The following is a 26478-nucleotide window of genomic DNA, read 5'->3' as shown; positions in this document are numbered from 1 at the left end:
TAATAATGAATATCCAGAAAAATATTCCACAGCTGAGACCTAGTAGGCAATTTAATAATCTCCTAAAAAATGGAACTAGTAGTTGCTACTAAAGTTGCTTGAAATATTTCCATGCATGCTATTTTCAGAGTCTAAGGGTCCTTCATTCAAACAGAAAGCTCTTCTTGTCCTCAAAATTACCAATGAATTCTTACTTTTCATAAATTTATTTTACATCTCAGTTGGGAAAGCCCCACATCTTTTTTATTCCTTCTCTCCATCTCTTCTGTTCAGTGGTGGGAAAAAAAAAAGTAGAAAGATTTCATTACGAAGGGGAAAATATGAAAAATCAACAAACAGGAAACAGGAATGAAAAATCACAGGCATTTTGTGTTCAGTGTATCAATGCCTAGAGTGGTTAACAAAAACAATGCAAAAAAGTTATCATTTTCTTTAAAGGATTAAAAACAAATCTGGTTAAAACTAGATGAGGACTTCAATGCCATCAGGTAAACAGTAAATAGACATTTGGAAGATGACAAACCCTTCCTACAACAGATTTCCTATTCATACAGAAAGAAATGCCCTGCACTAGTTTGGGTTCCACTGTTTACTGTTTGTAAACCCATTCTGTGCAAGTGCAAAGGAGCAGATACCAACTGGTTTCTGAATACTTCTACCACCCCGAGCGTAGAAATCTCTTTAAAAATTAATCACTACAGCCAGAACAAAATGATCATCCCGACCTTCAAACTTAAACACAAAGTCCCTAGAAATTCAAAATTCCAGTGATCTGAAATGCCATGCAAAGCTAGCAGTAACCTTAAAACATCCTTATCTAATGTTGCAGTCTACCATTTACTAATGGTAAATAAGGACTGCAGAACTGCTTCAGGCTTCCTGCCCCAAGAAGATAAATGTTGGAAGCACTGCTCCTCTTGTTGACAGTCATTTACACCTACAGGGAGCAGTCAAACAGAGCTCAGAGCACAGAACAGGTGCATTCACAATATAACCAGTGATCACAGAAAAGGCTTTTCCACCAGTATTCCTAGCTCCAAATCCATGTCTCTTCCATTATGTATTGTACATATATATTTAGACTTCTAAAAGCCCCTTTAGGTCCCCCTCCAATATTTAGGTAACCACTCCTTACACTAAAATACCAAATGCCAAATAAGAATATTACCTGTCTCTTCCTCACATCCTCAGCAAAAACAATAGGGATAATGAAGTAAAGCCAGCTTCTCTGCCTCCTTTCTCCAAAAGTCATGGTGAAAAGGTTAAGAAGTCAAAGCTCATGTGGGCCAAAGGGAAAACTGATTCCAAGTCATGAGCTTCTCAAGAAACACCTTTGAAAACAGCTTCCCTCATTTCCACGGAGGCAATGCTGCTCAGCACCGGACACTTATGGCCCACTGCTGATTGCCAAATGAGATGCAAGTAATAACTGATGAACGCCGTATTAGTGTGCTGATGTAAAAGATAGAAGCAGCAAATCAGGCTGCTAAGAAAGAAGATTAAACCTGTCTTATTTAAAACCACAAAGAATGTAAATGATTTGAACGCATGTCCTGAGTTACTGCACTAAAGGAGAACAAAGCAAGACATGACAAATACAAATTGAAAAACTTTAGCCGTGCCTGCCAGCTGATAGGTGAGGAACACCTGCCTAGATGACTAGCTATTATACACTATTTGTTGCTGATGTTACATGTACGTATTTCAAGATTTGGTGGCTTCCCAACAGCCTTTTCCCCTCATCAGAAAAATTTATATTGAATTAGTGAGTTTTGGTGCATGCAGCATTATTACATCCCAGTATAAACAAAGGTGAATAACGGTTGCCCTTAGAAAAGGTCTTAATGTACGGGTAGCCATGAAAGGCCCGTACAGTTACCTGTTCCTTTCCACCTACACATATCTATGCATCCACACACTTTCAGTTGATCATCACATATTGCTAGAGCTTGAGAAGCAGCTGATTAAAGTCACAAAAAAGTTCGTAATGCCATACACTAACAAGCAGAAAAGAATGCTTAATTCTACTGATTATTCATGAATCACAAGCTATTTCTGATTATGATGAGAAAACAAAAATTAAGATTCTTTTTGATCACTGCAATGATTTTATAAGCAAGGATGTTTCAAACCTGGTTTGAGTTTCTGGTGGATTTTATACTTTCTATGAAAAGACTGGATCTTTCTTGCAGCTGCAACCTTTTCAGAAACAGCTGTATTACCTTTGCTTAATTCACCTAGAAATACAAATGTGAAAGTAATGTTTCCATCTAACTTGAGAAACAGTTTGCACATAGGACTGCCAAATATAAGGAATATAAAGTAATTAATTTTAAAACAGCAGTAAATGGAGAAATCTTGGTACACTATGACAAGCAAGAGGCACGTTAAGTCAGTTCAGGATCTAACAAAGCCATAGAGGAGAAATGTTAGAGAGAAATAAAACACTGCCACAGGGAAGAGGCAGTTCACTTCTGCCTTATTCACCACGTGGTGAATGGAATTTTATTGGTCATCTAATAAATGAGAAATTGCCTGCAAGTTTTCTGTGGGATTATTTATGAAGATGCACAGCTTGGACTGCATGAAGGCCAACAGTTAATATACTAGACGTTAAAAGTGCTGATCCAAAAATGTGAATGACAGAAAACATCACTTATTCTACAGAAATTTACTCCAGAACAGTTTAATCTTTCTGAATTAATAATAATAATGGCATTGGACACTTCACTGCACAGTTTTGTACCTACATTTGGATCAAGAATCACAGACTAACTTACTGACTCCGACCCTTACTCATTCACAGCCAGACTTGAACGAGGACCCTCACAAACTGCCTAAGCGCTGCAGGCAGAAGGGACAGCTGAACTGATGGTGTTTCCTCCCTGAGCCAGGACAGTGTCAGTGATGTACCAGAGGACAAAGCTGAGGTTCTGATTATTCAGGGCCATTAAAGATAGCGCTTCTAAAATACAAGGTGGTATGTCAGGTTTCCTGGTGACTTCTCAGATAAAAGTGCATATCCTCAGCAGGTATAAGTGGTCATAGCTTCTCAGATGTCAGTGACCACTGCCATGAAGTGCTGATCTGCCCAAGTATTTAGAGCTAATTTGCTGACTGGCTCCATCTCCATTTCTGCAACTAAATAGTTCAGCAAAGTCTGCTGTGAGCTGGCACACGCTTACACTGCCAGTGGGTTTAGCTGTATTTCAGTGATGGATGGTAGAATTAGTAACAGATGAAGTAGCTATCTTTTACCAATTCAGTAGAAATTGCATAGTTTTTCCCTATGCAGACACAACATACGTACTGGGCATGCAAAAAATGTAAAACATGCATCAAGTCAACTTCTGTAAGCCTCATGAAAAAAACTAACCTTGTTTATCATCCTCGGAGTCACTGTCAGAATATCCATCAGTTTCATCTTTCTCACCATCAGAGGCCTGCAGTGCCTTTGGTGATGAGGTTTTACTCTCCTTTTCATAGCCTAAATTATGTTTTTTATCATCTGAGGATGACTTTGACATTCCATTCATTTGATCACCAGTCTGTCCCTCTTCATGAACTTCTTCATCTGCTTCAAAATCTTCATCATACTCTAAAATAAAAGAACCATACCGTGAGACAGGAAATGGAATTTCACAACTAATAAAAGTTCTTTTTAAGTAGACAGAGTTTAACTTCATTAATCTCCTTTTGCCTTTGCATTTGCTCAGTCTTTTTGAAGCCATGAGAGAATCTAAGACCACAGATAGGAATCATAAGAGCACATTATCATAAAAAAGCATCATGTTCTTCATAGATAGAGTAGCAAAAATGCAGTAAAGGTACTGAATGATGCATCAAGTATGATTAGTACATTAAAAACAAAACAAACAAAATCATTAGTCACTGAAAGGACTAGAAAAACTGAGCGCTGGGCAAACGCAAAAATAAAATGCAAGACAGTCTTTTATTACAGGAGAAAAACTTCTTGTGATGAAAAAAATACAAGCAATAGAGAAAGCTAGAGAAAGGTAATATATTGTAGTGCAAAGTAAGATAAATGGGAATTGACATGGCTAATTAGCAAAGAAGTGGCTTACACACTAAAGGAATTAATTAAATCCAGCCAAAGGGTGCTGCAGAGGTACATTCTGTTATCACACTGTTCTAATATGCTCCTTCAGGTCCCAGCTGAAATCCTAGTACAAATAAAGCTTACGGCAGAATTACCATTTTTACATCAACGTGGTTGGGATTTCATCCCAGGCTACTAGCCTGACAAGTTGTAACATTTGATAGATAACTTTGCTCAGATCTATAGGTAAAGACTGTCTTCATGCATATGCATTAAAGAATCCTTCCCTTTCCAGCCAAGGCTGCACTATTTAAAATCCCAGGCACCAGCATGCACAGTGATGTCAGTGGTTGCCATTTAAAATTCAGTAATTCCACTGCTACCACTAGCTCACTGCGCATGCAGCAGAGGCAACAAACCTAAAATGTGAAGGAGAGCTGTCACTGCTGACACACCAGCCGTCTCTCATGGCCATAATTTCTCACCTTTCAGATTTTATTGCTCACCTCTTTTTCTTTCCATCAGTACTTTTAAAGTACTGAAGTGACAGAATGCCAAGGACAGAAATGAAGAGTATCTGATGCAGAACCAATTAGGCAAATAAACAATTACCCAGACAATGAGAATTAAGGGAATAAGGAGATGTACTTTCTGTATTAAAAACCAATTGAGATTCCAACTGCATTGTTGGAAGTGAGGCCTCCTTAGGTAACTGTCAGAAAGGTGCCCACCTCCTGAAGGAAAAAGGCTTGATTAATGACAAACACACATCCACAGGGACTAATGAGGAAGCTGAGCAGTAGCACTGCAGAATTATGAAAGTAAAAATAGAAATAGGAAGTAGGAATTAAAATCCCTCTCTAAACTTGACTTATTCTGAAGAAAACTTTATAATAAGGAGTGAGTAAAGGCACAGGCTGACCTCACCGCCTCTTCCCGTAGGGGAAGGCAGAGGCATAAGCATCCTGATGGCAACAGGGACTGGCCTTAGGTGGCACTGAGGAAACGGCACATTCTGAGCATCCAGTTGGAGCTGCCACGGATCATTTTTATACCACAAATATTATATTTGCCTGCCACAAGAAACAGCCCTGAGCAAACTTTCAGCAAGGGCAGCCTGTCTCTGGTCTTTCTTTTTAAATCTCTGTCAAAAGAAACAAGATTTAAAGCACAAGAGGCAAGGTCAGCTAGCTACACCAGGCAATGGGAGCATTTGGTAATGGGAAAGGACAATAGCCCCAGTGGGGTCGGAGCAGAGAAGGCAAGAAAGGTGAGCTGGTAGACCTGGAGCAGAGGGAATGAACGCTCAGACAAGCAAGAAAACTGGAGGTTTGGGCAGCTGTCGGGTAAGCAGTGCCTGGGGCAGGGTGGTGGAGAAGGGACTGGAAAGAGCCTTAGATGAACAAAGCACTGCACTCCCACTAGCAACAGACAGGAGAAAAGACCAAAATACTTCCGCCAGTGCTGAATCTTGCTGACATTTTGCTGCTATGTGCTCTTCCCACCTTCCCTCCCCTTCTGCATCCAGCATTTGGCCTCCTCCCCTCCACAGTTCATCCCTCCCTCCCATCCATCTCAAATCAGGCAGCAGGAGGCTTTTCCACCTCCTGCCCCTATGTTCACCATCTTCTCTCCATTCACCTGACGCTGACCTCCTGTCTCCCTTAGGAGCCCACTGTCTCCCTACCCACACCCAGTCCCACTTCTTCCTTCTGCTCTACTTGTCCTCCACCTGCTGCCATTCTCCTCCTTCCTTCACTGTGCCCCACTTTCCTCCTGCCTTCCCACCTACCTCAGGCTCCTGTTTCAGCCTCTCAGACCTTTCTTACTCACTTACTTGGCTCTTGCAAAACCCTCTCATCCTGTTGCTTGGCTGAAAGGAGCCCCACTAATTTTATTGCCCAGTCACAGGCATCACTTTTCTCACAGATGAGGTGTCCTAAGAGAGGATGCCCCAGATGAGGAGGGAGGCCCACAATCCCGTACCTTCTCCAGAATCATCCTCTCCCATTTTTCATCCCCTGCTTGTGTTATGGAATACTGTACCATTTTTACCGGTGTCTTCCTGACTATCTTCACTCTCACGATCAGATAGTTTTTTCCTTTCTTCTTTTCTGTATTCCTGTCCAGTCTCCATTTTGTCCTCAACAGCTTCCACACTTGCTTCGTGACCTGGTAAGATGACTAACACTGAATCTTTTCTTGGTTTCTGCTCAACACTGCTTTTACTTGGCTCACTGCGCACTCCATCTCCCCAGGAACCCACATGCTTTTCCTCATGGTCCTCCTCTATCTTTCTCTTGGGAGGGGATGGCTTTTTGTCCAGACCCATTGCAATAATGCACCTATAAAATAACAAGAATTGGAAAGTACCACGTTTTTCTTTCTGTGAACAATGGAAGGGCAGCAGACACAGCAAGCTATTCCACTCATTATCAGCAGTGTACCTATCTGCCTCTGCATTGCCACTCAGACAAGGTTACTGATAATGACTCACTTGGAGAAGCACCCTGAAATCCTCAAGAGCTCCACTAACACAGGTGCAGTTCTTCCTTGAAGGAGAGTAACGCTGTCCACCCTTAAAGGTGACAATTGAAGTATAAACAGATTAAAATCAAAGTTATAAGTGCCCATTAATTTCAAGCTACACCAAGCGTGATCTGTGAAGACTTAACCACTGAGAAAGGCAGACAAGCTCCAAGTCAGATGTGTGCTGGATCCAGATCCTGCTGTAACACACAGCAAAGTGATAACTCAAGTTTTGTGGGTAAGACTTTTTTTTTTTTTTAATTTGTCTGTTGTGTCTAGTAACTGCAGGGTAAGAGGGAGATTGAAATTGAATTATTTTCGGTTTCTGTTTGGTTTTCCTACCTAACAGAAACCCAAACAGTTGGAAAACAAAGCATTTTGAATGACTTGTTGAGACTGCTCCTCTTGTGTAAAATGGAGTGACAGCTTCTCTATCTTGTGGTTAGGAGGCTCATATAAGAAACTAGAGTTCCTAATCCTGATTAACCGCAGACATGAAAAGCCACCCTACACCACCCATGAGTGTCAGGACATTATGCTGTATGTAGTACGTTGATTCAAATCAGCAAGCACAGGATGAAACTGAAACTGGAACTTTCACTTTAGCTAATCACAAATCTCTCTGGAAAACCGTATTTTCTTTAGAGACAACTATGTCTTAAAATCTCTTCCTCCCCCAAAACTGCTTTTTTTATGTAAGGCTTGATTGCAACTCCCCTCACATTCCAGCTGTTTACAAACTACTGTGAAATATCCTACAGTCATTCAGTCTAGAAATCTTTCAGTTTTGCAGGCATAAAATGTAAATGTGACAATTTCTGAAAACAGTCCTACCTTTTAATTACTTGTTCCTGGTATTTTTTCCAGGGACCTTTGAGATAATTGAAGCACTTCTAATGTACAGAAATGCTGGACCCAGGCCAGCAGAAAACTCTTGGTGCAAGGATCACAGCATTGTTGTAGAAATCACCGCGGCATCACCTCTTTGTGAACCAATAGCCTTAACCCAACAGGGAAAATCAACTGGGATCTCTACTGAGAATCAGAGTGGGTATTTAATCTGTGGATGTGGTGTCATACTCAAAGCGGAAAACAAATACGACTGCGTTTGACCTGAAGGAGATGTGAAAATAGTTGTCATTTATGGGGAGAATCTGGTTAATGGAAATGTTTTTTAGTCACCAGATAAGGTTGGCTGGACTGACAAGAGACAGGAAAACAGATATCACTAATAATAAGAGGGGAAGGGGGACAGAAAGTGGGGAAGACTCAGGAAGAAATTAACCAATATCTGGAGACTATAATAATTCAGAAAATGCACTTCAAATCTTTTTAGAAATCACACAAAAGCTGAGATTTGGTCATTTCCTAAACTCTACAGCCACTATATCCATTCTGAATTCAGAAGTTTTTCACTACTTTAAACATACTAAGTAATACGTTTACATAAATCATGTTCAATGTTAGATTGGAGTAGGAAAAATATGGTACAAAAGTAGAATTTTCTTCCTTAGAATTTGGTCCTTCCTTATCTGAAAAAATAGAGCACAGCTCTGTGGAGGTTCTCTTCTTCCAACTGCTTGCCGCTTTTTTAAAAATTACTTATGAAAAGAACATAAAGTTTTAAAATTATCCATGTGTGCAGAAGTTTACTTGTCCGGCATGACTTAACAATCACACAAAAGGCAAATTTTATTAAAATTAAAGCTTCTTGGCAAAGCCACAGCTGTTGCTCACAACATTGACTTTTGCCCAAACCTGAGAATCTTCTGCACGGATTTGCTTTCTGAAGCATGGATAACATTCAGTACTGTCTTATTCTGCAGCCAGGGGTATTACAGCAGAACCCCACCTTAGAGGCAGAGCTGTTTAAAAATAAATTATCTTATTCTCACAATCACAAAGAAAACTGTGAAAACTACAGTTAACCAAGCAGCATTCTTGATATTTATTTCACTATCACTTCCACCAGAAACATGCAAGTGGCATATGTATACCACCCCACTCCTATTCCTCCATACTTGACTGCTGAGGAAGTGCTGACTGCCTCCTGACAAGCTGACAGATCCAGGGCAAACACTGTCCATTGCTGTGCGTACTCCACAGAGTGACTGAAGAGGCAGCACAAAAGTAGCTGACTTTGATGGCATCCTTGGATGTGGGACCCTGAAGGATAAGCTCAATTCTGCACATTTCAAGGGGTGCTGAGAAACAGACCAGGCTCTACAGAGCTGTGGGGTGCCAGAAAGATTGAAAAAGAGGAAGCAAGGGACAAACTGTCTAATGACTGGGCTGCTAAATCCTTGTGAGCAACATGTATACATCTCCATACCTGTAGCAAGGAGATGCTCCCTCCACATTGAGAAACCTGAAGTATCCATGTCTGCCTCCCAGCCTGGAACGCTTCTGATGTTTGTACTCACAGCAACAGCTCAACCTGTCCACTTGCATCCCATTCAGAAAAAAGGTGAGGCTGAATGGGAAACCACGGTGCCTCTTTGAGACAAACTGAAAGGTCTCTGTAATCACAAGAAAGGAAAGGGTTCAAAGAAGGTGGTTATGCTTTACTGTCAGCCTGTTGCAATTGTTGTATCTCCTCTGCATCACCACCAAAGCACCCAGCCCCCTGAGGTCAGGTACTTTGGTTCTCAGCTGTATTAATTAGCTGGTAAAACTCCACCTCCTTCCCACACAACAGCCTTGTCTCTTCCTGACCCAGGAGTACCAAGCTGGACACCCCTGTGACAAGCTAACACATCGTCAGTTTGGCCGCTCCCTGCTACAGCAGAACAGAAACCAGAGCCTCCTGTCTCAAAAAAATTAACTCTGCCGCTTGCCTTGTAGGAGTGTACATGATGCACAGAAAGCTCAGGATTCCTGGCGTGTGTCTACGTGGTGCAGTACGGCAGTATGTCAGAGCTCCTGCAGTGTAATGCGCACGTTCCTCAGTGCAGCACCTCGCAGAGTGCGAGCAGGCTCCGATCAGTACAGCTGCACTACTAGTGGTGCTGGGCCTACACTAATACGGTCATACTCACAGAACACTGAGCAGCTGAAAGATGCTGTTTCTGGAGCCATTTCAGACTACTCTGCAAGGGCACAGTTCGGTATCCAGGCCTTAAGGGCACTGAGGCTGCTACCCAGCTCCATGCCAGGTGGGACTGGGTTGCGCTCCCTTCACCCACAAGTCATAGCATCCTTCCAAAGTAAACTGAGCACACACCAGCGGGGAGGAAGCCATGCTGCACTCCGGCGGGTTCCCTGGTAGGTGTGAATGGGGCTCCAGACAACAGGAGCACACACAAAGGACACCTTCTGCACAGCTGGGACACAGCTAACCAGATGCACAGGCACACTGCGGTGCACCCATAACCTCAGGGGTCAGGCTGAAGTGCAGGGATCTCTGCACCATCTTCCCATATCCAGTGAAAATGCAAATGCAAACCAGGGGGTTCTGTGAGCTGGAATGAGGGGTATAATCTGTGGAATCACTCCTCCTCCTAAGTGAAAATCTCCCAGCCATTCCCTCTTCCCAGTTTCCCAGAACACAATTCACCTTTTCCTGGTGTGATGGAATTGCACTCATGTAAAAGAGATGTGAATTGGGCCCCCACTACGTACTTTTCCTTCTGGAATAATAAGCAACATGCACTGATGTATTATACCAAGTCAGAAACAGATAACCCCTATTTAAGGACAGTTTACTGCTACAACTACTTTATTAACAATACATCTCTATACAAAATTAATCTAAGCTACACCATTTTGTTAAATCAATTCTCTAAATTCATTCTACCATAATTTGCAAAATTGTAACCTCGCTGTCAATCATGAAACAGTAGATCCAGATTTAGTGGGGAGACAGATGGTATAAAAATCCCTGAATGCACGTATCTTGACTGAGTTCAGCTGAAATCATTTTGATACCACTTCGACATTTTAGCCAATAAAAAATAATGTTGCCAGAATCAATATGAACTCTTTGACTCTTTATCCTTACCTCCTTCCAGTAGCATGCCTTTGTAGACACAAAGGTTTTCTCCTCCACAATGCTGCTGAAAGACTTTGATTTCGTCTCTGTAATCAGCATCATCGTGAGATAAATGCACATTTTTTCCTAGAAAGACCATGGTAACAAATGCATTGCTGCGTAACGAGGGCTTAGGGAATCCTCCAGAATTCTGCAGCAGGAAATACACAAAAAGTGCATTCAGCTTCCAACTCTTACAAAAGGTGAACATAAAGATCATGTACATGCGGCATACACTTGAGGCTTCCAATCTTTTAAGATAGGCCTTGAGCTGCTTCAATTGGAAAGTGTTTTGTAATGAGCAGAAGGGCAGGAAAATATTTTGGACTGAAAATCCATTGCATTGAACTGCCCAAAATTGCAGGGATGAGGTCTAGTGACCCATATTGTCCCTCCCAGTCCTGGGTTCCTACGATTTCCTTTACAGGAGTCAAAACTGGCTGGAGATGCAGTGTAACAGATCAAGTTTCCATACACTAAAGGCATTTCATATATCCCTCTGAAGTTCTGGTACTAGATACGGTCAGAGACAGGATCAGATTGGCTAAGATGGAAGGCTTTAAGTAAGAGTGCTATGGTTTTTTTGTTCAAGCACCTTTTTTCCCCCCAACTGATGAAAAACACCAAATGTTTTAGTTTAGTATATAGAGAGATGGGTGGCAGTTATAGATTTTAATAGTTGTAAATTTTCTTTCTTTCAAAAATTCAGTAAATCTTTATGTAAACTAGGTATACACATCTTTCAGCATTAGGCAAATACACCAATGAGGAAGGTAACATACCTATACATAAACAGAGAAGTACACAGAGATAACTTACCTTTGTTAAAAGTTGTTCGACATCATTTGGTGCAGTGGTGGGATGATACCGCCTGCCTCTGTGCACCCCATTTCTCACCGCAGTTATGCTCTTGTCTCCTTTTTGCAGGGGGGGAGGTGGCACTGGTATCACATAATTGTTAATGACAGGGAGCTGATATGGGGATGTACCAGTCACATATTCCATTGAATTCTTAAGTCTTAACCCACTCTTCTCCCCCTGCAAAAACATTTTAACCAGGTTAAATAGGTTATGCACAAATAGCTACCAAGCATACTGAACTAACCACGGTTTGACTGCTCTTTACATTTAGCAACACACATACTTCTAGAACAATTCCTTAACTTGGTGCTTGCAATTTTGTTCATGAAAACATTTCTGTGCTAAAACCATTTCTTTTAATTTGCAAAGCAACAGGCAGATTCCTTGGAAATGTCACCCTCATAGATTATACAACATTGTAAACCATGTACTACTTGTAACCATGCAGGGTTCTGATCACAAGCAGACAGAATATTGCACAACCCCACAGCACTGCTGCGTTCTCTCAGCTGGCAAGCAAATTCCAAAGCAGCCAGAATCTTCCAATGGTAACATCATTTGGCATCAGTTATACAAAATGTAGTTCAAAATGCTTTGTTCCCAGTTGTAGTGGAGGTTTACTCCTCCTTCAGGATGAAATGCAAACAGAGAACCAGGACCCTGAAAAGCAAGACATCTCTAGAGAATAAATGCTGCAAAAGTTGCATGCTCTGGATCTGAGCTCTGCATCATGTCTTCATCATCTATGACCAATTTAGCTGTTTTGTCAGTAATGAGCATTAAAGAAACCATTTAAATCACCCGTAATTTGAGCAGACATAGATAGTGCCAGCAAATTCTTGGAGAAAGGATCATGACTTTGCAGCTGTAGATGAAGATGAAAACTTGTAAGACTGTGTGAAAATATTCCTGAGTTATTGGTGTTAACCAGGTGGCTGCCTCCCTTTCTACATAACAGAAGATCTATATATAGAGAAAATTTTGCATGCAGAGAGATTTTATACTATAAAAGATAAGTCACCACATTTTTCCTGGCTGTGATCAAGAACTGGGCATTAGACCAGTAAGATAATGTTTTGAAAATTAAGAGGAGGTTAAAAAGGAGAGTTTAAGTAAAAGCTGATGACAATTTGGAAGCATGTGGCCTGCAGTATGCAGTTCTGGGAACTACAGTACTAAAGCAGTATTATAAAGCTGCCCCTAAAATTATATTATTTTCAGAATGAACTATGGCCTCACCCCACTGGCAAACTGCTGATCATGTTCAAGCATGTGGCACTTTTGTTTAGAGCTGGAAGCCTTTGGTACAGACCCCACTGCAGCACAGCTGCGAAGCGGTTGGAGGCGCAGTGGGTGCTGCATATTTCCAGGAGCTGTATTTGGTCGCCAGGAAGTCTAGAAAAGGAAAAAGAAAACAGCTACAAAATCTCAGCCTATAGTTTCCAGTGCAGAGCAGCATCAACAAAAAATAGCACTGATCAAGATATTTGGAATTGATGAGTGATTCTGATGCCTCCCTTTAGGCATCTCTAATTGAGCATCCAAAAACTGGAGCATCCAAAATAACTCTTGGCCATAAATACAGGTTTTGCTACTGCCTCTTCAGAGTGCAGCCTTGAAGCAAATATAATGAACTCACAGAACTGTACCATTGTGCTGTGTTTTGGTGACTTCAGCATATGGACACTGAGAGGATGCAAGACAAAAGCATGCCTATTTTTGTTCAATACTCAGCATTTTTCTGACATTTTTAGTTGATCCTTTTCCTTGTATACCCATCAGAATACCAAGTTAAAATGTTAAAACCCTAAAAAAACTGTTTAACTGAGTTAACTCACCATCTTAGAAAAGGCAGGCTCCTTGGATCGGTGTTGATGAGAAGGATGTCCACCATTATAATCGACTACAGGTCCAGGTGCCCTCTGTACGGGATGGAGAGGAAAAAGTCATTCAGGACTGAAAGTCTCTCTTCAGTCTGCATCAATTATCATTAATGAAATGGAGAACCAGTTAAACCTGAACTATATATTTGACCTTTGACCGCAGACTTCAGTTATCATTATATTTCAAGAGTGTATTAACATTCCTTCTCTGCCTGTTAACAGAGAGTAAGAGGCTTCTGAGCCAGAGCTCCAAAGCACGGCCTTCTGGAATGAGCTTTAGTCTTACTGCACCCCTTCAACTCTGTTTTCTAAAAGACCTCCATTGCTTTCAGGATTTTACGATGTGTAAACTTGCCTACAGCCACAGTTTTCACTGACAATACTTAATGTACTGATATCAGCCTAACCTTGGGTGACAAGGCAGGTAAAAGGGAAAGACTAAAGCAGATTTATCACAAAGCAAAGCTATTTTTTTCTAGGTTCTGATGTGCCATTCCTGCAACATTGGCTTCTCAAGATTTCTCTTCAATCACCCAATCTTGCAAATGGGAAATCAGCTTCAAGTGATGAAGGATGAGGCCCTAATCTGGAACAATCAGGGCAGTCAGTGCTCTAGACTAAGCACAGATTTCATAGACACATGCGCACGCTTTCAGCTGTATGTGCTCCCATTATAGCATTTGGCGAAACTCACCAGTTGTGAGTGACTAGCTGGTTCCCCAGCCACTAAAGGATGGAGCCCATAACGACTTCTTGGACCAAGTGGTGGATGGGGGGGGCGCATAGGGCTAGCACCTTCCACTGATCTTCTGGATTGTTCCACCTAAAAGAATAGAAATTTATGTCTCTGAGGTACTAAATATGCTAACAGCAATGTCTGAGCTTGTATTCCGTCTGTCTTTCATTGGACAGCTATGATGACCAGCTTGCCTAGACCCAATGCAACACCTGGTTAAGAAAGGAAAGGAAATCATGGAGAGAATGAGGGATGAGGGAAAAGGCTTATTCCCACCTCTGATTCATTTCCCTGCAGCCTTCTCCAGCTGCTGATCCCCCCAAATTCAATTCATCTGCCTGTTCCTGTGCATCTCCCAATTCTTGGTTTGGTTGAAGGTCTCTTTCTTTTTTAAATTTGAGTGCATCTGCCACTTACTTGCTCTGACTGCTGCCCCTCCCTACCTTTTCTTCTCAAAAACTCCACGTTGGGCTGACCACCCTTCTGGAAATAGACAGCTCTGTCTTTCACCCTCCCTTGTCCAGTCATCTGTCTTTCTCCTTTCCTTTTAGCTACTCAGCCGAATTCACTGAATGTTTGAGGTGAGAATTAAATTACACTGCTAATTCCAGCCAGGTTCCTGTGTCCCAGTGTGGCATCACAGCAAAGATACAGATCACATATCTGCAGGCGTCTCCCTTACGCTTCTCACTGAAGGAAGCTGTTTTGGCTTATGTTCCAAAATTATCCAAGTCCAGAAACCCTTGACAGGGTGCCTTAATCGCTGCTTCCACTGTGGTGACTTTCTACCAGCAGGAGCTCAGTCAGCAAACAATGTCTTTCCAATTACCATAGTGATCAGTGTTTTTCAGTAAAAGCTCCTCCTTTCTTTACCTGATAAATTGCTCATACATGTGTTATTTAAAATGAAAAAGATTTGACATTGTTTTTCAACTGCTTAAAGAAGCAGCTAGCTTCTCAATGCATTCTTCTCAATGTATTCAGGCTCCTAATAAAGAAATAAGAATTTGAGTATATTTCAGCCAAAACTGGAACAACTTTTCCCATATGAGTCCAAGTGACTTCAGGGGGAGAAGAACCACTGACTTCTGTGGGATTTCCATGACCAATAACTACAGAATCAATCTCTATCTACATGACACCAAAGTGAAGATTTCTGAAACCTCTTTTCATTACTTACATGCTGGTTCTGCTAAATATCATGTGGAGAGGCCAACAACTGAAAATGTGAGCTCAGTGCTCAGCAGCAGTCAAAAGCAGATAGTGTCTAGAATTACTAGCAGCAGAACTGCAACACATATCTTGAATTATTCATCCTGTTCTGGTTCCCCATTTCAAAACAGAAATAGTAGAAGTAGAAAAGGTAACAAAATGGCAACAGTAATGAGAAGCCTGGAATGGCTCATGTATGAAAGATTCAACAGACAGAGGGTCTTCAACTTGGAAAACTGAGAAGGAATATGAAAAAGGTATATAAAATCACAAATTCCTTGGAAAAGGAGAACAATTATTAACTTTTTTCAAAACAAGAACAACAGAGCATCAAACAGAATTATCAGAGAGCAGACACATTAATTATTGTGCAGAAATGCAAGAAGCACCATTTCATACAACTCATAATTAAATTCCACAACCAAGAACACTGCAGAGCCAAAATAGTAAGTAGATTCAAAAGCAATTAGGTGCATGAATGGAAGTTCCTCAACTGCTGGATAGAGGAAGAAGGAGACGTAACTTGGGACAGGATCATCCTCTACTTGCCTGTTTCTTGTACTTTCTCCATAAACATCAGAGACAGAACACTTGGCTCAATGAATCTCTGGCCTGACTCATGGCTGCTACTTAACACAGGGCAAAACTGCCATGTCCCATCAGTACTCAGTAGCACTCAAGCCTTACCTTGATTTTCTGCACCCTCTCCTTCCTCACAGAATTTTCAAGTTTCCTTTTTATTTCCAGCTGATGATGACGCTATCAATGTAAGAGAAAGAGAAATCTCATTAATTGACATTATGAGATGTCAATGAATGTAAGAACACTTGCTTCTGTTCTGCTTATCACGTGCCTGCTCCCTGGTCATTACCCTCATTGAGCCCTATCATAAAACTACTATTGATTCAAACCACTTGCATTACACCTGCGTATATTAACATTGGCAAGGGAACAACTGAGCATTTGTAAAGTTGCAGGGACTAACTCCATTCTTGATACGTAACACGAATGTGCCCAAATTTTGTACTCAGATAAGATATATAACCATGTTCAAGCTATTATGTTTTGATTAGATTTTTTTTTTTAAGCAAACTGGTCCTGTGAATATCATCCCATAATCTGATGACTGCCAAAGATCAGTACGTGAGCCAGGACAGTGTATGTTCTAATGACAGTATGGTTTAACAACCAGAGGCCAATGGAGATTTCATATGGGGGACATCAAGCACAAAGATTGTCCTTTTTCCCAGCTAGAGAGAGCCTTTCAGGGGAGCATGAGGGCACAGCTATGGAAAACAGTTCAGTATGAGTTAACAGCCACTGGCCATCAGTAGGGAAGTATCTGAAAAGGCTTACACATCACTAGTAAACACATACCTCCATGTCAAGGACCTTATGAAATATGGCATGAGCCAGGCACTCCTGGACATATCTCTGGTGATCCCTCCTCATAGCATTTAGCCGGTATTCTTTCTCAGGTATTATTCTTCCACTCCTTGAGATCTGCCGTAAACAAATATAATGTAACTAAAAAGGAGAAGACAGAATAAAGTATGTTTTTAAAGAGAGTGCAATTTCCCAGAAAGACTTCTTTCTCTTCCCAGTTAGGTACCACCTCTGCTTCTGCCATTGTGCTGGAACTCACCATCCCAGCAGAGAATTGTAGTTTCTTTGACCCCATGGACCCCATCAGCCAAATGAAAAGAGCAGCAGAACAGCAATCACATTTCCTAACAGCTGAGGCATCAGCCTTACTCTTCATGGGCCACTGCCCAAGTCAATGGAGAGAAATTAAATACTTGCCTTCCTGTGCTAAACAGAGTCACACCTAGGAGTGCATAAGTAGTTTTAAAAATGTTCACCACATTCACCTTTACCAAATCCTTCAGTTTTCCTTTAGAACCAAAGATGCTTAGATTTCACAGTTTTACAAACCTAGGAGAATCAATACGATTCTGTATGTTTCCAGATTGAAAGATTTTACAGAGGCAAACTCCAATAAGCAAAAAGAAATATGGAGCAAAAACATAAAAACATTCCAAATTTATCAAAACCTCTCCATGAAATATCTTCTTCTGCCTGGATGTGAAATACAAACAGATTGACAAATGTTCTCACATCACCGTAATTGTGCAGTAATACAGTGCCATGTGTAATAACTTACTGAAACTGCATTACCGAGCAGAAGTTCAGGACTAAGCTGAGGCTCTCCGGTATTTACATATACCATCAATCCATGTCAGCCACTGTTCCCAGTTTCATGCAGATAAGCATTATGACTGCTGCAGTACAGAAGGTGCAGTGGAAGCATAAGCGTGATATTCTATGGAGCATGGCCTCCAAATTGACTGTTAGCACATCACTTCTAGTGTGCGATCATCACCCACCAGCAGCCCTCATGCCAGCATCTTCATAGCCCCAGGTGGCCCTTGGACCCTGCTGTCCTGAAACATGCTCAGTGCCAGCTACAGGATGTCCTCAGCTGTCGCTAGTGTCGTCCAAAACCACTCAGCACACGGAGCTAAGCTCAAAACTTAGTTTAACCTGTCTTTTTGTCATTCTGACTCCAGTAGCACAGCCTTAAGCACCACAGGTCTGCGTCCCTGCAATATCTTGCTGACCAATGGTAGATAATAATGCAGTGGGAGGTGCTTTGATTAAACAAACCCACCCTCAGTCACAGTGTGATCATGTGGCTTTGATCTGGCACAATAAAACTTCACATGTTTGGCTAGCTGGTCAAATTCTTACCAATGAAAACACATACTTCTAACAAATAAACAACAGAACCATCAGTGTTTTGACTTGTGCAGTATTAAAAAAAACCAAAGAATTCTTTTCTTTTTTTCTCGGAAAAGGAAACTTTTCAATCTCACCAGTCCTGATCTCTGAAGATGTCGTCTTATCCTGATATTGCTGAAATATCCAACCAGGTGTTTGTCTGTAAGACTATTGTAGCTTGCAAGAAATCTGAAATAAAAATCAATACAGATGCATATAATCCCCTTGATAGGCAATTTATTACAGCTTCATTTACAAAGACCTACCCAATAGCTTGCTGCACAAAATGTTGTCATGATGAATCATGTCCAGTGTTTTGTCAGATAAATGCCCATTAGATTATATAAAAGCAACATCCTACTGCCTCCAGAAGATTCATATCAGAAACAAGCGACTTCTACATAAGATACAGCAGCTCAGCATTGAACGGCGTACCACCACTAAGGCACGGGGTCCAACAGAGCCCAGCCCTGAAGGTCTCCTCCAAGACCAGCTCCTGCAACAGCCTCCTCAGACAATAAACTTTGACCTTCGGCAGGTCAGTTCCTTCTGCCACCTCCTAACTCATGATAGACAGGGCAGCGATGGAGTTTCTGGCAGCTTTTGCAAAGACCTGTAAGAATAACTTGGGTTGGGAGGCACCTCCAGAGGCCATCTAGTCCAACCTCCGGCACATCACTGACCAGACTTCATCTACGCAAAGGAATTTTCCTGTAGTCTTCATTGCCAGCTCTCGCCATTATTGTCTGGTATCTAACATAAAAAAAATTGCTTTCTTCAGTCTACTTATGTTAGCAGAAACTGCTAGCACCAAAACATATTTTTAAGACAGGACACTTTCCGCAGTATTTTCACTGGCTTGAGAGTTATCATACATGTTATTAACTTGGGTGCAAATCTTTGTCCTGATGAAGACTACCGATTTGTGTTTTCAGCCAAAGCCTCCTTCAGTATCCACATTTCCATCCACTTCTTTATGGCACTTCCCTCTTCTTTAATGATCCCACCATCAGAGGGACTGCCTATCGAATTCATCACTTGGAAGGCCTACACAGAAAACTAAGTGGCTTCCATTTCAGGTGTCAACAAAGACACTTAAGACTTCCCTCCTATTTTGAACCATTTTCTCAACTGGGATTCAGCCACGTGTCTGTTAAAATGTTGTCTGGCCAACCACTAATTTGTTCATGAACACAAAAGCCTGTTTCAAAAAACAGTTCTCAATTTGGCCTTTACACCAACAGAACTCACAAACCACTCAGGAAAACTAATCCATGACAGCAAGATTAGGAACTGTGCTGTCTGTTTCAGGGACCATTTATTTGAACGCAGCAGTGACTCTACACTATTTATTTAAATAAGCAGTCAAGAATGCTTGTCCCACAAACATATTTGTAAATTCAACTGCACAAAACTTGTACAGGACAAGATTTATTACTTTTGTGGTATTTACAGGCGAGAAAGCATATGTTACTGTAGTATGTTTTTGCTGGCTGTCACCATATGGCAGCAGTTTGTCTGAAGTGCAGCTTACATTGATGAGAATATTTCTTTTTTTCCCCCTATAAATACAGCTACAACATTTTACCAAAATTCATCAGATCTACTGTATGTGACCGATTTGCTCAAGCTAAACAAAAAACAAATGTACTCCGCAGAAAACCAAAGAGTTTGCATGACAGGCCAGCAAGCACACTTGTCTGTCTGCATGGATCCCGACATGCTATTGCTCTGGCACTCGGCAAGCTGCCACCTTTTCACCACCTCGGTCTTTCTGTGCAGAGTATGCTTTGTGCTGGAAGCACAGAAACGAGTCCTCACCCAAAGCAGGGTATCAGAAGACAGCTGAGCGGTGAGAGACAGTGCCTCTCTCTCGAGATCCCAGCCCCTCCTGGGCTGGAAAGCACAGACACTGGGCAACTCATCACTCGGTTCAGTATTGACCTGCACAGGTCAAAGCTAAAGACCCGGATCTCTTTTGCCACACTGTGCTCCCAAGATTTTAAAGAGACCAACCAGCCGGTACTACGACGGCTCTACGGCACTACGAAGTGCCATTCAGTCTAAAAGACTCGTGGGACTACACTGCCGCAGCGGCAGAACGGTTGGGCTAGACTACTTTCTGCTAATCTTCTTTAAAGACCCCTGATGTAGGGGTGCACAAGTCCTCTTCTGTATCCAGAGCAATAAAAATGAAATGCAAGAACCTCTCAAGTCTTTTCCAGTTCCCAAGTCAATATACTAAAGATTCTCTTTAATGCATACACTGAACAATCCAAAGTGAACAAATTGCATCTCTCTTCTACTTATTGGTGAGAAACTGTAAGACCAGAAAACATAGAGAACCAGACCATGCAGACCACCCAAGCAGGGCCTTCCCCTGCCCTACCCAAGGAATGCCACCCATCTCTGGAAAGCCAACAGAGCTAAATCATCACAGCTACCAAAGATCAGAGCTTCCAAAAACTGAACCCAAGATATGAGAGTTGAACACAAAAACTGAAGCATCCATAATTAGCAGATATATTTTTAAATAGTTCTTAGCACAATCTTATCTCACTTCACTCTCTGGAAAACAGGACAAATAACAAAATAAGTGACAGTAGGCTTAAGTTTTTAATACTCTAAATCCATTCACATTTGTAAAATTTATACACTCAAGATACATGTTGCTTAATATGTTCAGCCCGACCTTCGGGCTCTCTAAGCAGGATATGTTTTAATTACACAACAAGAGATTGATCTCTTTTGCTTCCTTTGGCTTTAAATTTATATGCCACTGTACCTCTATTACAAGTCTTTCAATGGGGTAATTCAAGATAAATGTCTATTGCTGAGGTAACTACCAATACACACAAAAGTATACTCAAGGAAATAAAGAACAATTTAAAAAAAAAAAAAGAAATCCAAAAAAACCACAGAGATATGGATTTACAGCAATTTTATCTGGGGTTTCACAATAATCTCACAGGTAGCCTACCAACAATAAATTAAACTTTAACAAACAATTTAGCTTACCCTGTTATGCATGTTGATTAAACACTGGTACTATAGCAACTGTTCTACATTACTTTTTTAATCCACTGTTTGCATTACATTTGAAACCACCAGATTACATCAATTGTGCTAAGTGTTGACTTATGGTATCACCTAGCAATTGCATACGGAGGCAGAGGAGAAACTCAGTCCAATTCCTTTTCATTTACTTCCTTCCACCTAATATTTCATGGACCATATAACTAGTTAAAATGCAACTCCCACCTGAGCACAGTGATGCAGCGACTTCAGTTTCAAAGAAGTCTCCGTACACGTATTTTCTTACTTAAATTATGAACAGGCTTGTCCTACAAAAACGCGGAACTAAATTCAAAGTTCAAAAGGGTATTGGAAGAAATAAGGAAATGTTTTGGGCCCATTAAACCATTGGAAAGACTGCAGCTGGATCCACTGGGCTTTGGCAGAGCCACACTGCCAAGGGAAGCCTGAGCTCTCTGCCCAGGTGAATGCCTCTGCTGTCAAGAAAACCAGCACAGACAGCCACACAGAATACCCTGGGCATGGACTCGAACTCCGATTTAAGTCACGTGCAGTAAGCAGGGGCTGGCCCTACAAGCTTACGCTTACCTGGAGCTTCTGCCAGTTTTCCTGCTTATTTCAGCTAACCTGTTCACCCTCCACCAGCAGATTTTAGGCCAGTTTAGTTGGGAGTGGGCCATATTGGTACTATGCTTGGGCTTGGCCCAAATCCATCTGGAGTATCCCACTGACACTAAAGGATCGGACCCATTCAGTGCACCAGTAGATGGGGTGCAGGCGTACTTTCCAGTCTGAGGGCAGCCAGGGTGAGACCTTATCCTCGGAACGGAATCTGTGCCCTTCGCTCAAAAGCATGCAACTTATTGTCAAGCCTAAGCTTCAGATGAGACCTGTGCTCCCTTGCACCAACCGATGACTACGGCACAGACACGTGCAGTGTTGGGAAAAGGGCACCAGCAGCATCTTCGCGTGATCCCCCCCCATTCGGCAGCCCAAGTGCTTTCCTTTCAGTCTTTGCTGACTCACAAAATCATGTCTGGAAATAAAATTCAGACTGCTGATTAGAAATGACAAGGGTGAAACAGACAAGAGGATGATTCAGAGATGCAGTAACAGAACTGCTGCAACACAGATTTGGGTTCATTGTTTGCTTCACAGAATAAAGCAGCCTCTAACAATGCACTATATTCAGAGCCAGTGCTGTGTATCACAATGATTTTTAAGACCACCCTTACTCATTTGAAAGGATATCAAGACAAAGTCGCAGTGGGCATCCTACATTAGTTTTGCAAAGCAAATCTTCAGTTAATGATTTACAGTGCAATTAAATCAGTGACTGCTCACCAAAGAAATAATCTAAGAGAGCATCAAAGCTTTAGTTATTGATTGGTAGAGTGACAGGGAATTACAGCCCCAGTGTTGTAGGTTATAGCTCGAGTTTATTGCTCCTCCAGTCAAACAAACAGTCCTGCCCGTGATGGAGACCATTCCTCACTCTAACAAGCTACTGGATCTTGCACTGTTTCTGCTGGGGACATAAACAAGAAAGGCGTGTCTAGCTTTCAGACGGAACAAATCTAACCGCAGGCTGTCAACCACAAACAGCGAGTTCAACATCCCACAAGGCCGGGGGGCCTGCCCAACACATTCCGTCTGGGAGCAAAGACTACTCTCGGGAGAATTCCCAGGTGTCTGGCACCCGTCTGCCATTCCCTCCCTAAGGAAATTCTTCAGCCACCATGAAGTACACCCCACTTCCAAATAAAACCACTGTCAGGGTCTCCAGAGAGGTAAGCAGATGGCGGCAAAGTGGTTTTCTGCAGAACTGCAATTTGGTGTTAAATCCTGAAGGTAAGGACTTCGTGAATCCTACCTGGGAATGCCCTAACAGGCACATGTGGGCTTAGGAATCAAAAAACGGTACAATTCCATCACAGAGAATGGACTTTTGCCATCTACTCCCCAGTACAGGCATTCAGAAGATAACTGCTGCCTTTATGCTGCCTTTATTACACTATTCAGCATAAATGCTTACTTTGTTTGGTGCCTCCAAGCTTAAGCCAAGTGAGTACGGCCAGTGACTATGCTGCGCTTGGGTTCCTCTCTCTCTGAGAAAGAGGGCCATCTATTCAGAAGATGAAAAGCCAGGAAAACAATCCGCAGTCTCCACAAAAGAAGGCTCTTGTTTTGTCAGGAGACAGGGCTGTTACCCATGTAAATTGACCCTTCCGACTGCAGGCCTTAGACCACGTTCCTCCTCCTCCCACGGGAAGCTGCTGCCGTCCAGCTGGGTCACCGACCGACCCTTGGCTGCACCACCTTTGGACTTCACCTCAAGGAACAGCTCCGGCTTCTACGCTTATTAATTTCAACTACCACTGCTGTGCTTGTGAGAAACCATTCTGGAATGCAACTACCGAACCAAAGCTCACTGAAGTCAGCAGATGACTTGAAATTTTGATGAGGTTTTGCACTCTTAACAGTAATTAATCGGTTTATTCCAAGCCCACAAAAACCTTAAGCACATGTACACTTTTACTCAGGTGATAACCAAGGAAGGGAAAGGCCACAGTCTCTCCAAATCACGTTGTATCTCTGCTTAAATATCTGCAGAACCCCTTCAGCCCTGGTTGTCTTGCCCCACAGATGCACAGGTCACGTTCACCTGGGTTTTTGTTTCAAAAGCTTCATACTACTTTCTTTACTCTTTGTCTAACCTGACTTTTTAACAGTCAAACCACTGAGGATTCTTTGCCCAGATACTCAGTGAGAATTACTTTATTTTATGAATACTTTGCCCCAGGGGATGGTCACCATGCTCAAAGGCATCTGTAGATCTAACAAGGAGACAGAAATGAGCTTGCTCTGCCCATACCCAAAGGTAGCCATGATGCTCTGGAAGGCAGACAGTGGCTCGCCCAACACTGCACCTGAACACAGTACAGGACCCTTACAAAGTTCAACAAGGACAGATGAAAGTCCTGCACCCGTGAAGGAATAACCCCGTGCAACAGCACAGGCTGGAGACAGCCAGGCTGGGGAGCAGCTCTGCTGGGAAGGACTGGCTGCTCCTGGGAGGCACAAGCTGAACGTGAGCCAGACAAGCAGCGAGGACGGCCAGCAGCATCCCAGGGGGAATTAAGAGGGGCGCAGGCAGTCGAGTGAGGGCAGCAATCGTCCCCTTTCCTCGGCACCCGTTAGACGCCATGTGCACTGCTGTGTCCATTTTTGGGCCCCAGAGCAAAGAAGCCATGGAGGCACTGGAACAAGTTCAGGAGAAGCCACCAAGATGGTGGAGCCAGACCATGCGCCCTGTGAGGAGAGGCTGAAGAAGCCAGCACAGCCTCAGGAGGGGCAGCTCCGAGGTCCCACAGCAGCCTGCCAGGGCCTGTGGGTTGTGGAGAAGACGGAGCCAGAGAAGGTACAATGGGTACAAGCTAAAAGAAGTGGGGCTGAGGCAGGTCTAATGAAAACGTTTTTCCTCACGAGGAGGCCCAGGCAGTGGAGGGGTGTGCTGTTGCCACCCTTGGAGGTTTTCGGGATCTGTCTTGATGAAGTAACCTGGTCTGACCTCATGGCTGACCCTATGAGCAGAAGATCGGACTAGAGACCTCCCGCAGTCTCTTGCAGAGTGAATTGTGATCCCACGTCTCATTTGGCTGCTGTAGTAGGCTAGCTCTGTTTGAGAGTTTCCAGAAGGGAAATGGGCGAGGAGCAGAGGCAAACCCCACGTGTTAGCCTCTCCCCATCCACTTCAGCAATCTCTTTGTAAGTCACAGCTCTGCAATTTTCACAGTTTTCTGTGTCAGATGCAGACTGGAGGTATTCCTTGAAATATCTGTGACATGAATGCAATCAGCCACAGCATAATCATTTCCCAAAAACCGAATTAACAAACACCACCCAGAGTCCAAAAGTGCCTTATGTGGTAACTAGAGTGAAACAATCTTCCAAGAATAAGGTTTTAAGCATTTTGTTTGGAGTTCTATATATTTCTTCATAAAAGAGATTTTCATGCAGAACACTTTTTCAAAGGTTTTAAAATAATCAAATCAAGCTACAGGTTCCAATTGTGAACACAACTAGACATGGAAATGAGAGCCAAAATACTCCTGTTCCGCTACTGGTTTGTTGTATGGCCACGAGCAAGCTATATCATTATTCTTCACTCAGAGCACCGCCCACTAAAACAGGGTGTCTTCAATTCTGTCATGGAGATGGAGATCTACAGAGATACTCAGTCTCTCAGTATCTGTAACTCACCTCAGCCTGGGGAAGTTTGGATGGTCTGAAACTCGCGACCGGCAGATGTGGAGCCGGACAACGACAAAGGGAAATGCCCGAAGTCAGTGGCCCTGTTCCCTGTGACTCCATCGCCCCGTTCCCAGAAGAAAGCAACCACCTCGGCGGAGGGCCGCGAGAGCCGGAGGGGACCTGGGTTAAAAAGCGCTCACCTCCGCCCGGGCCACCGGTTCCTCCCAGCCCGCCGCCGCACGCACCTGACGCCCAAAGCCAACGTTTTGCCCGCGCTGGAGTGCAAGGAAACACCTTTAGGTCTTTCGGGTCGTTTGCTCCATTCTAGGCCATTCTTCTCACAGAATTAAAAAGGCAAACCCGACCGTTGAGCGAGGAACAGCCGCCCAGCTGTCGTTATTCCAGGCAGGCGGGCTGCGGGCGGCTGCGGGACCCCGGGAGCACCCGAGGGCTCAGCCCGTTGGCGCGGCGGCCCCAGGGCCCCCCTGCCGCCGCCCCCTCACACCTCAGCAGCCGGCGGGGCAGCGAGGGACGGCGGGGCAACGCCGCGGGGAAGGGACCGGCCCGCCCCCGCCCCCGGACGCCCCCCGCCCCACTCACCCGGGCTGCGGGCCGCTCATGGCGGCGGCGGGGGGCCTGGCGCTGCCCGCGGCCCCAGCGCTGCCGGCCGCGTCCCCGGGCGTCGCTAGGACACGGCGGGCCGGCCGCGGGGGGCGGGCGGGGCTCCCGCCGCCGGTGACGGCGGCGTCGGCGGGGCGGGGGGGAAAGGCGGGCCGGGCCGCTCCCGGGGACGGGGCTCCGGCCTCGCGCCGCCGGCGGCTCCCTCAGCCCCGGCCTGGCTGCCGCCTGCCGCGGCGGCCCCGAAGCGCTCCTGCGGCGGCCCCCCCGCGCACCTGCCGCCGTAGCCGAGGCGCGCAGCCCGCGGGGAAGCGGCCCGGGCCCCGCCGTCACGCAGCCGCAGCAGCCCGCGGGGTGACAGGGCCCGAGGTCGGAACGGGCAGGGGAGGCCGCAGGGCACGTTTTGCCCGGCGGGAACCGCAGGCTTTCAGGGGAAGAGAAGGAAAAGGAGCGGACGGAGGAGGCGTTTTGATGCGCC

General features: G+C 43.7%; 1 protein-coding gene across 1 annotated transcript in view; it reads right to left on the bottom strand.

Annotated features, from left to right (window-relative positions):
• ERICH3 (glutamate rich 3) overlaps positions 1 to 25459 on the bottom strand; it is a gene marked incomplete at its 5' end in the record, with an annotated part of 40895 nt that extends 15436 nt beyond the window's left edge. The window contains 12 exons of the mRNA XM_049807301.1: positions 3377 to 3598; positions 6107 to 6405; positions 8922 to 9108; positions 10590 to 10770; positions 11439 to 11657; positions 12720 to 12875; positions 13319 to 13402; positions 14058 to 14186; positions 15999 to 16070; positions 16689 to 16814; positions 18188 to 18281; positions 25392 to 25459. Of these exons, the coding sequence (XP_049663258.1) occupies positions 3377 to 3598; positions 6107 to 6405; positions 8922 to 9108; positions 10590 to 10770; positions 11439 to 11657; positions 12720 to 12875; positions 13319 to 13402; positions 14058 to 14186; positions 15999 to 16070; positions 16689 to 16814; positions 18188 to 18281; positions 25392 to 25459 (1837 nt within the window). The remainder of the gene's footprint in view (positions 1 to 3376; positions 3599 to 6106; positions 6406 to 8921; positions 9109 to 10589; positions 10771 to 11438; positions 11658 to 12719; positions 12876 to 13318; positions 13403 to 14057; positions 14187 to 15998; positions 16071 to 16688; positions 16815 to 18187; positions 18282 to 25391) is intronic.
• Between the last annotated feature and the right edge of the window lie 1019 nt (positions 25460 to 26478).

Source organism: Accipiter gentilis, chromosome 8, assembly GCF_929443795.1.
Source record: "Accipiter gentilis chromosome 8, bAccGen1.1, whole genome shotgun sequence".
In the NCBI taxonomy this organism is placed as follows: Eukaryota; Metazoa; Chordata; class Aves; order Accipitriformes; family Accipitridae; genus Astur; species Astur gentilis.
This window is presented reverse-complemented; position numbering and strand designations above follow the sequence as displayed.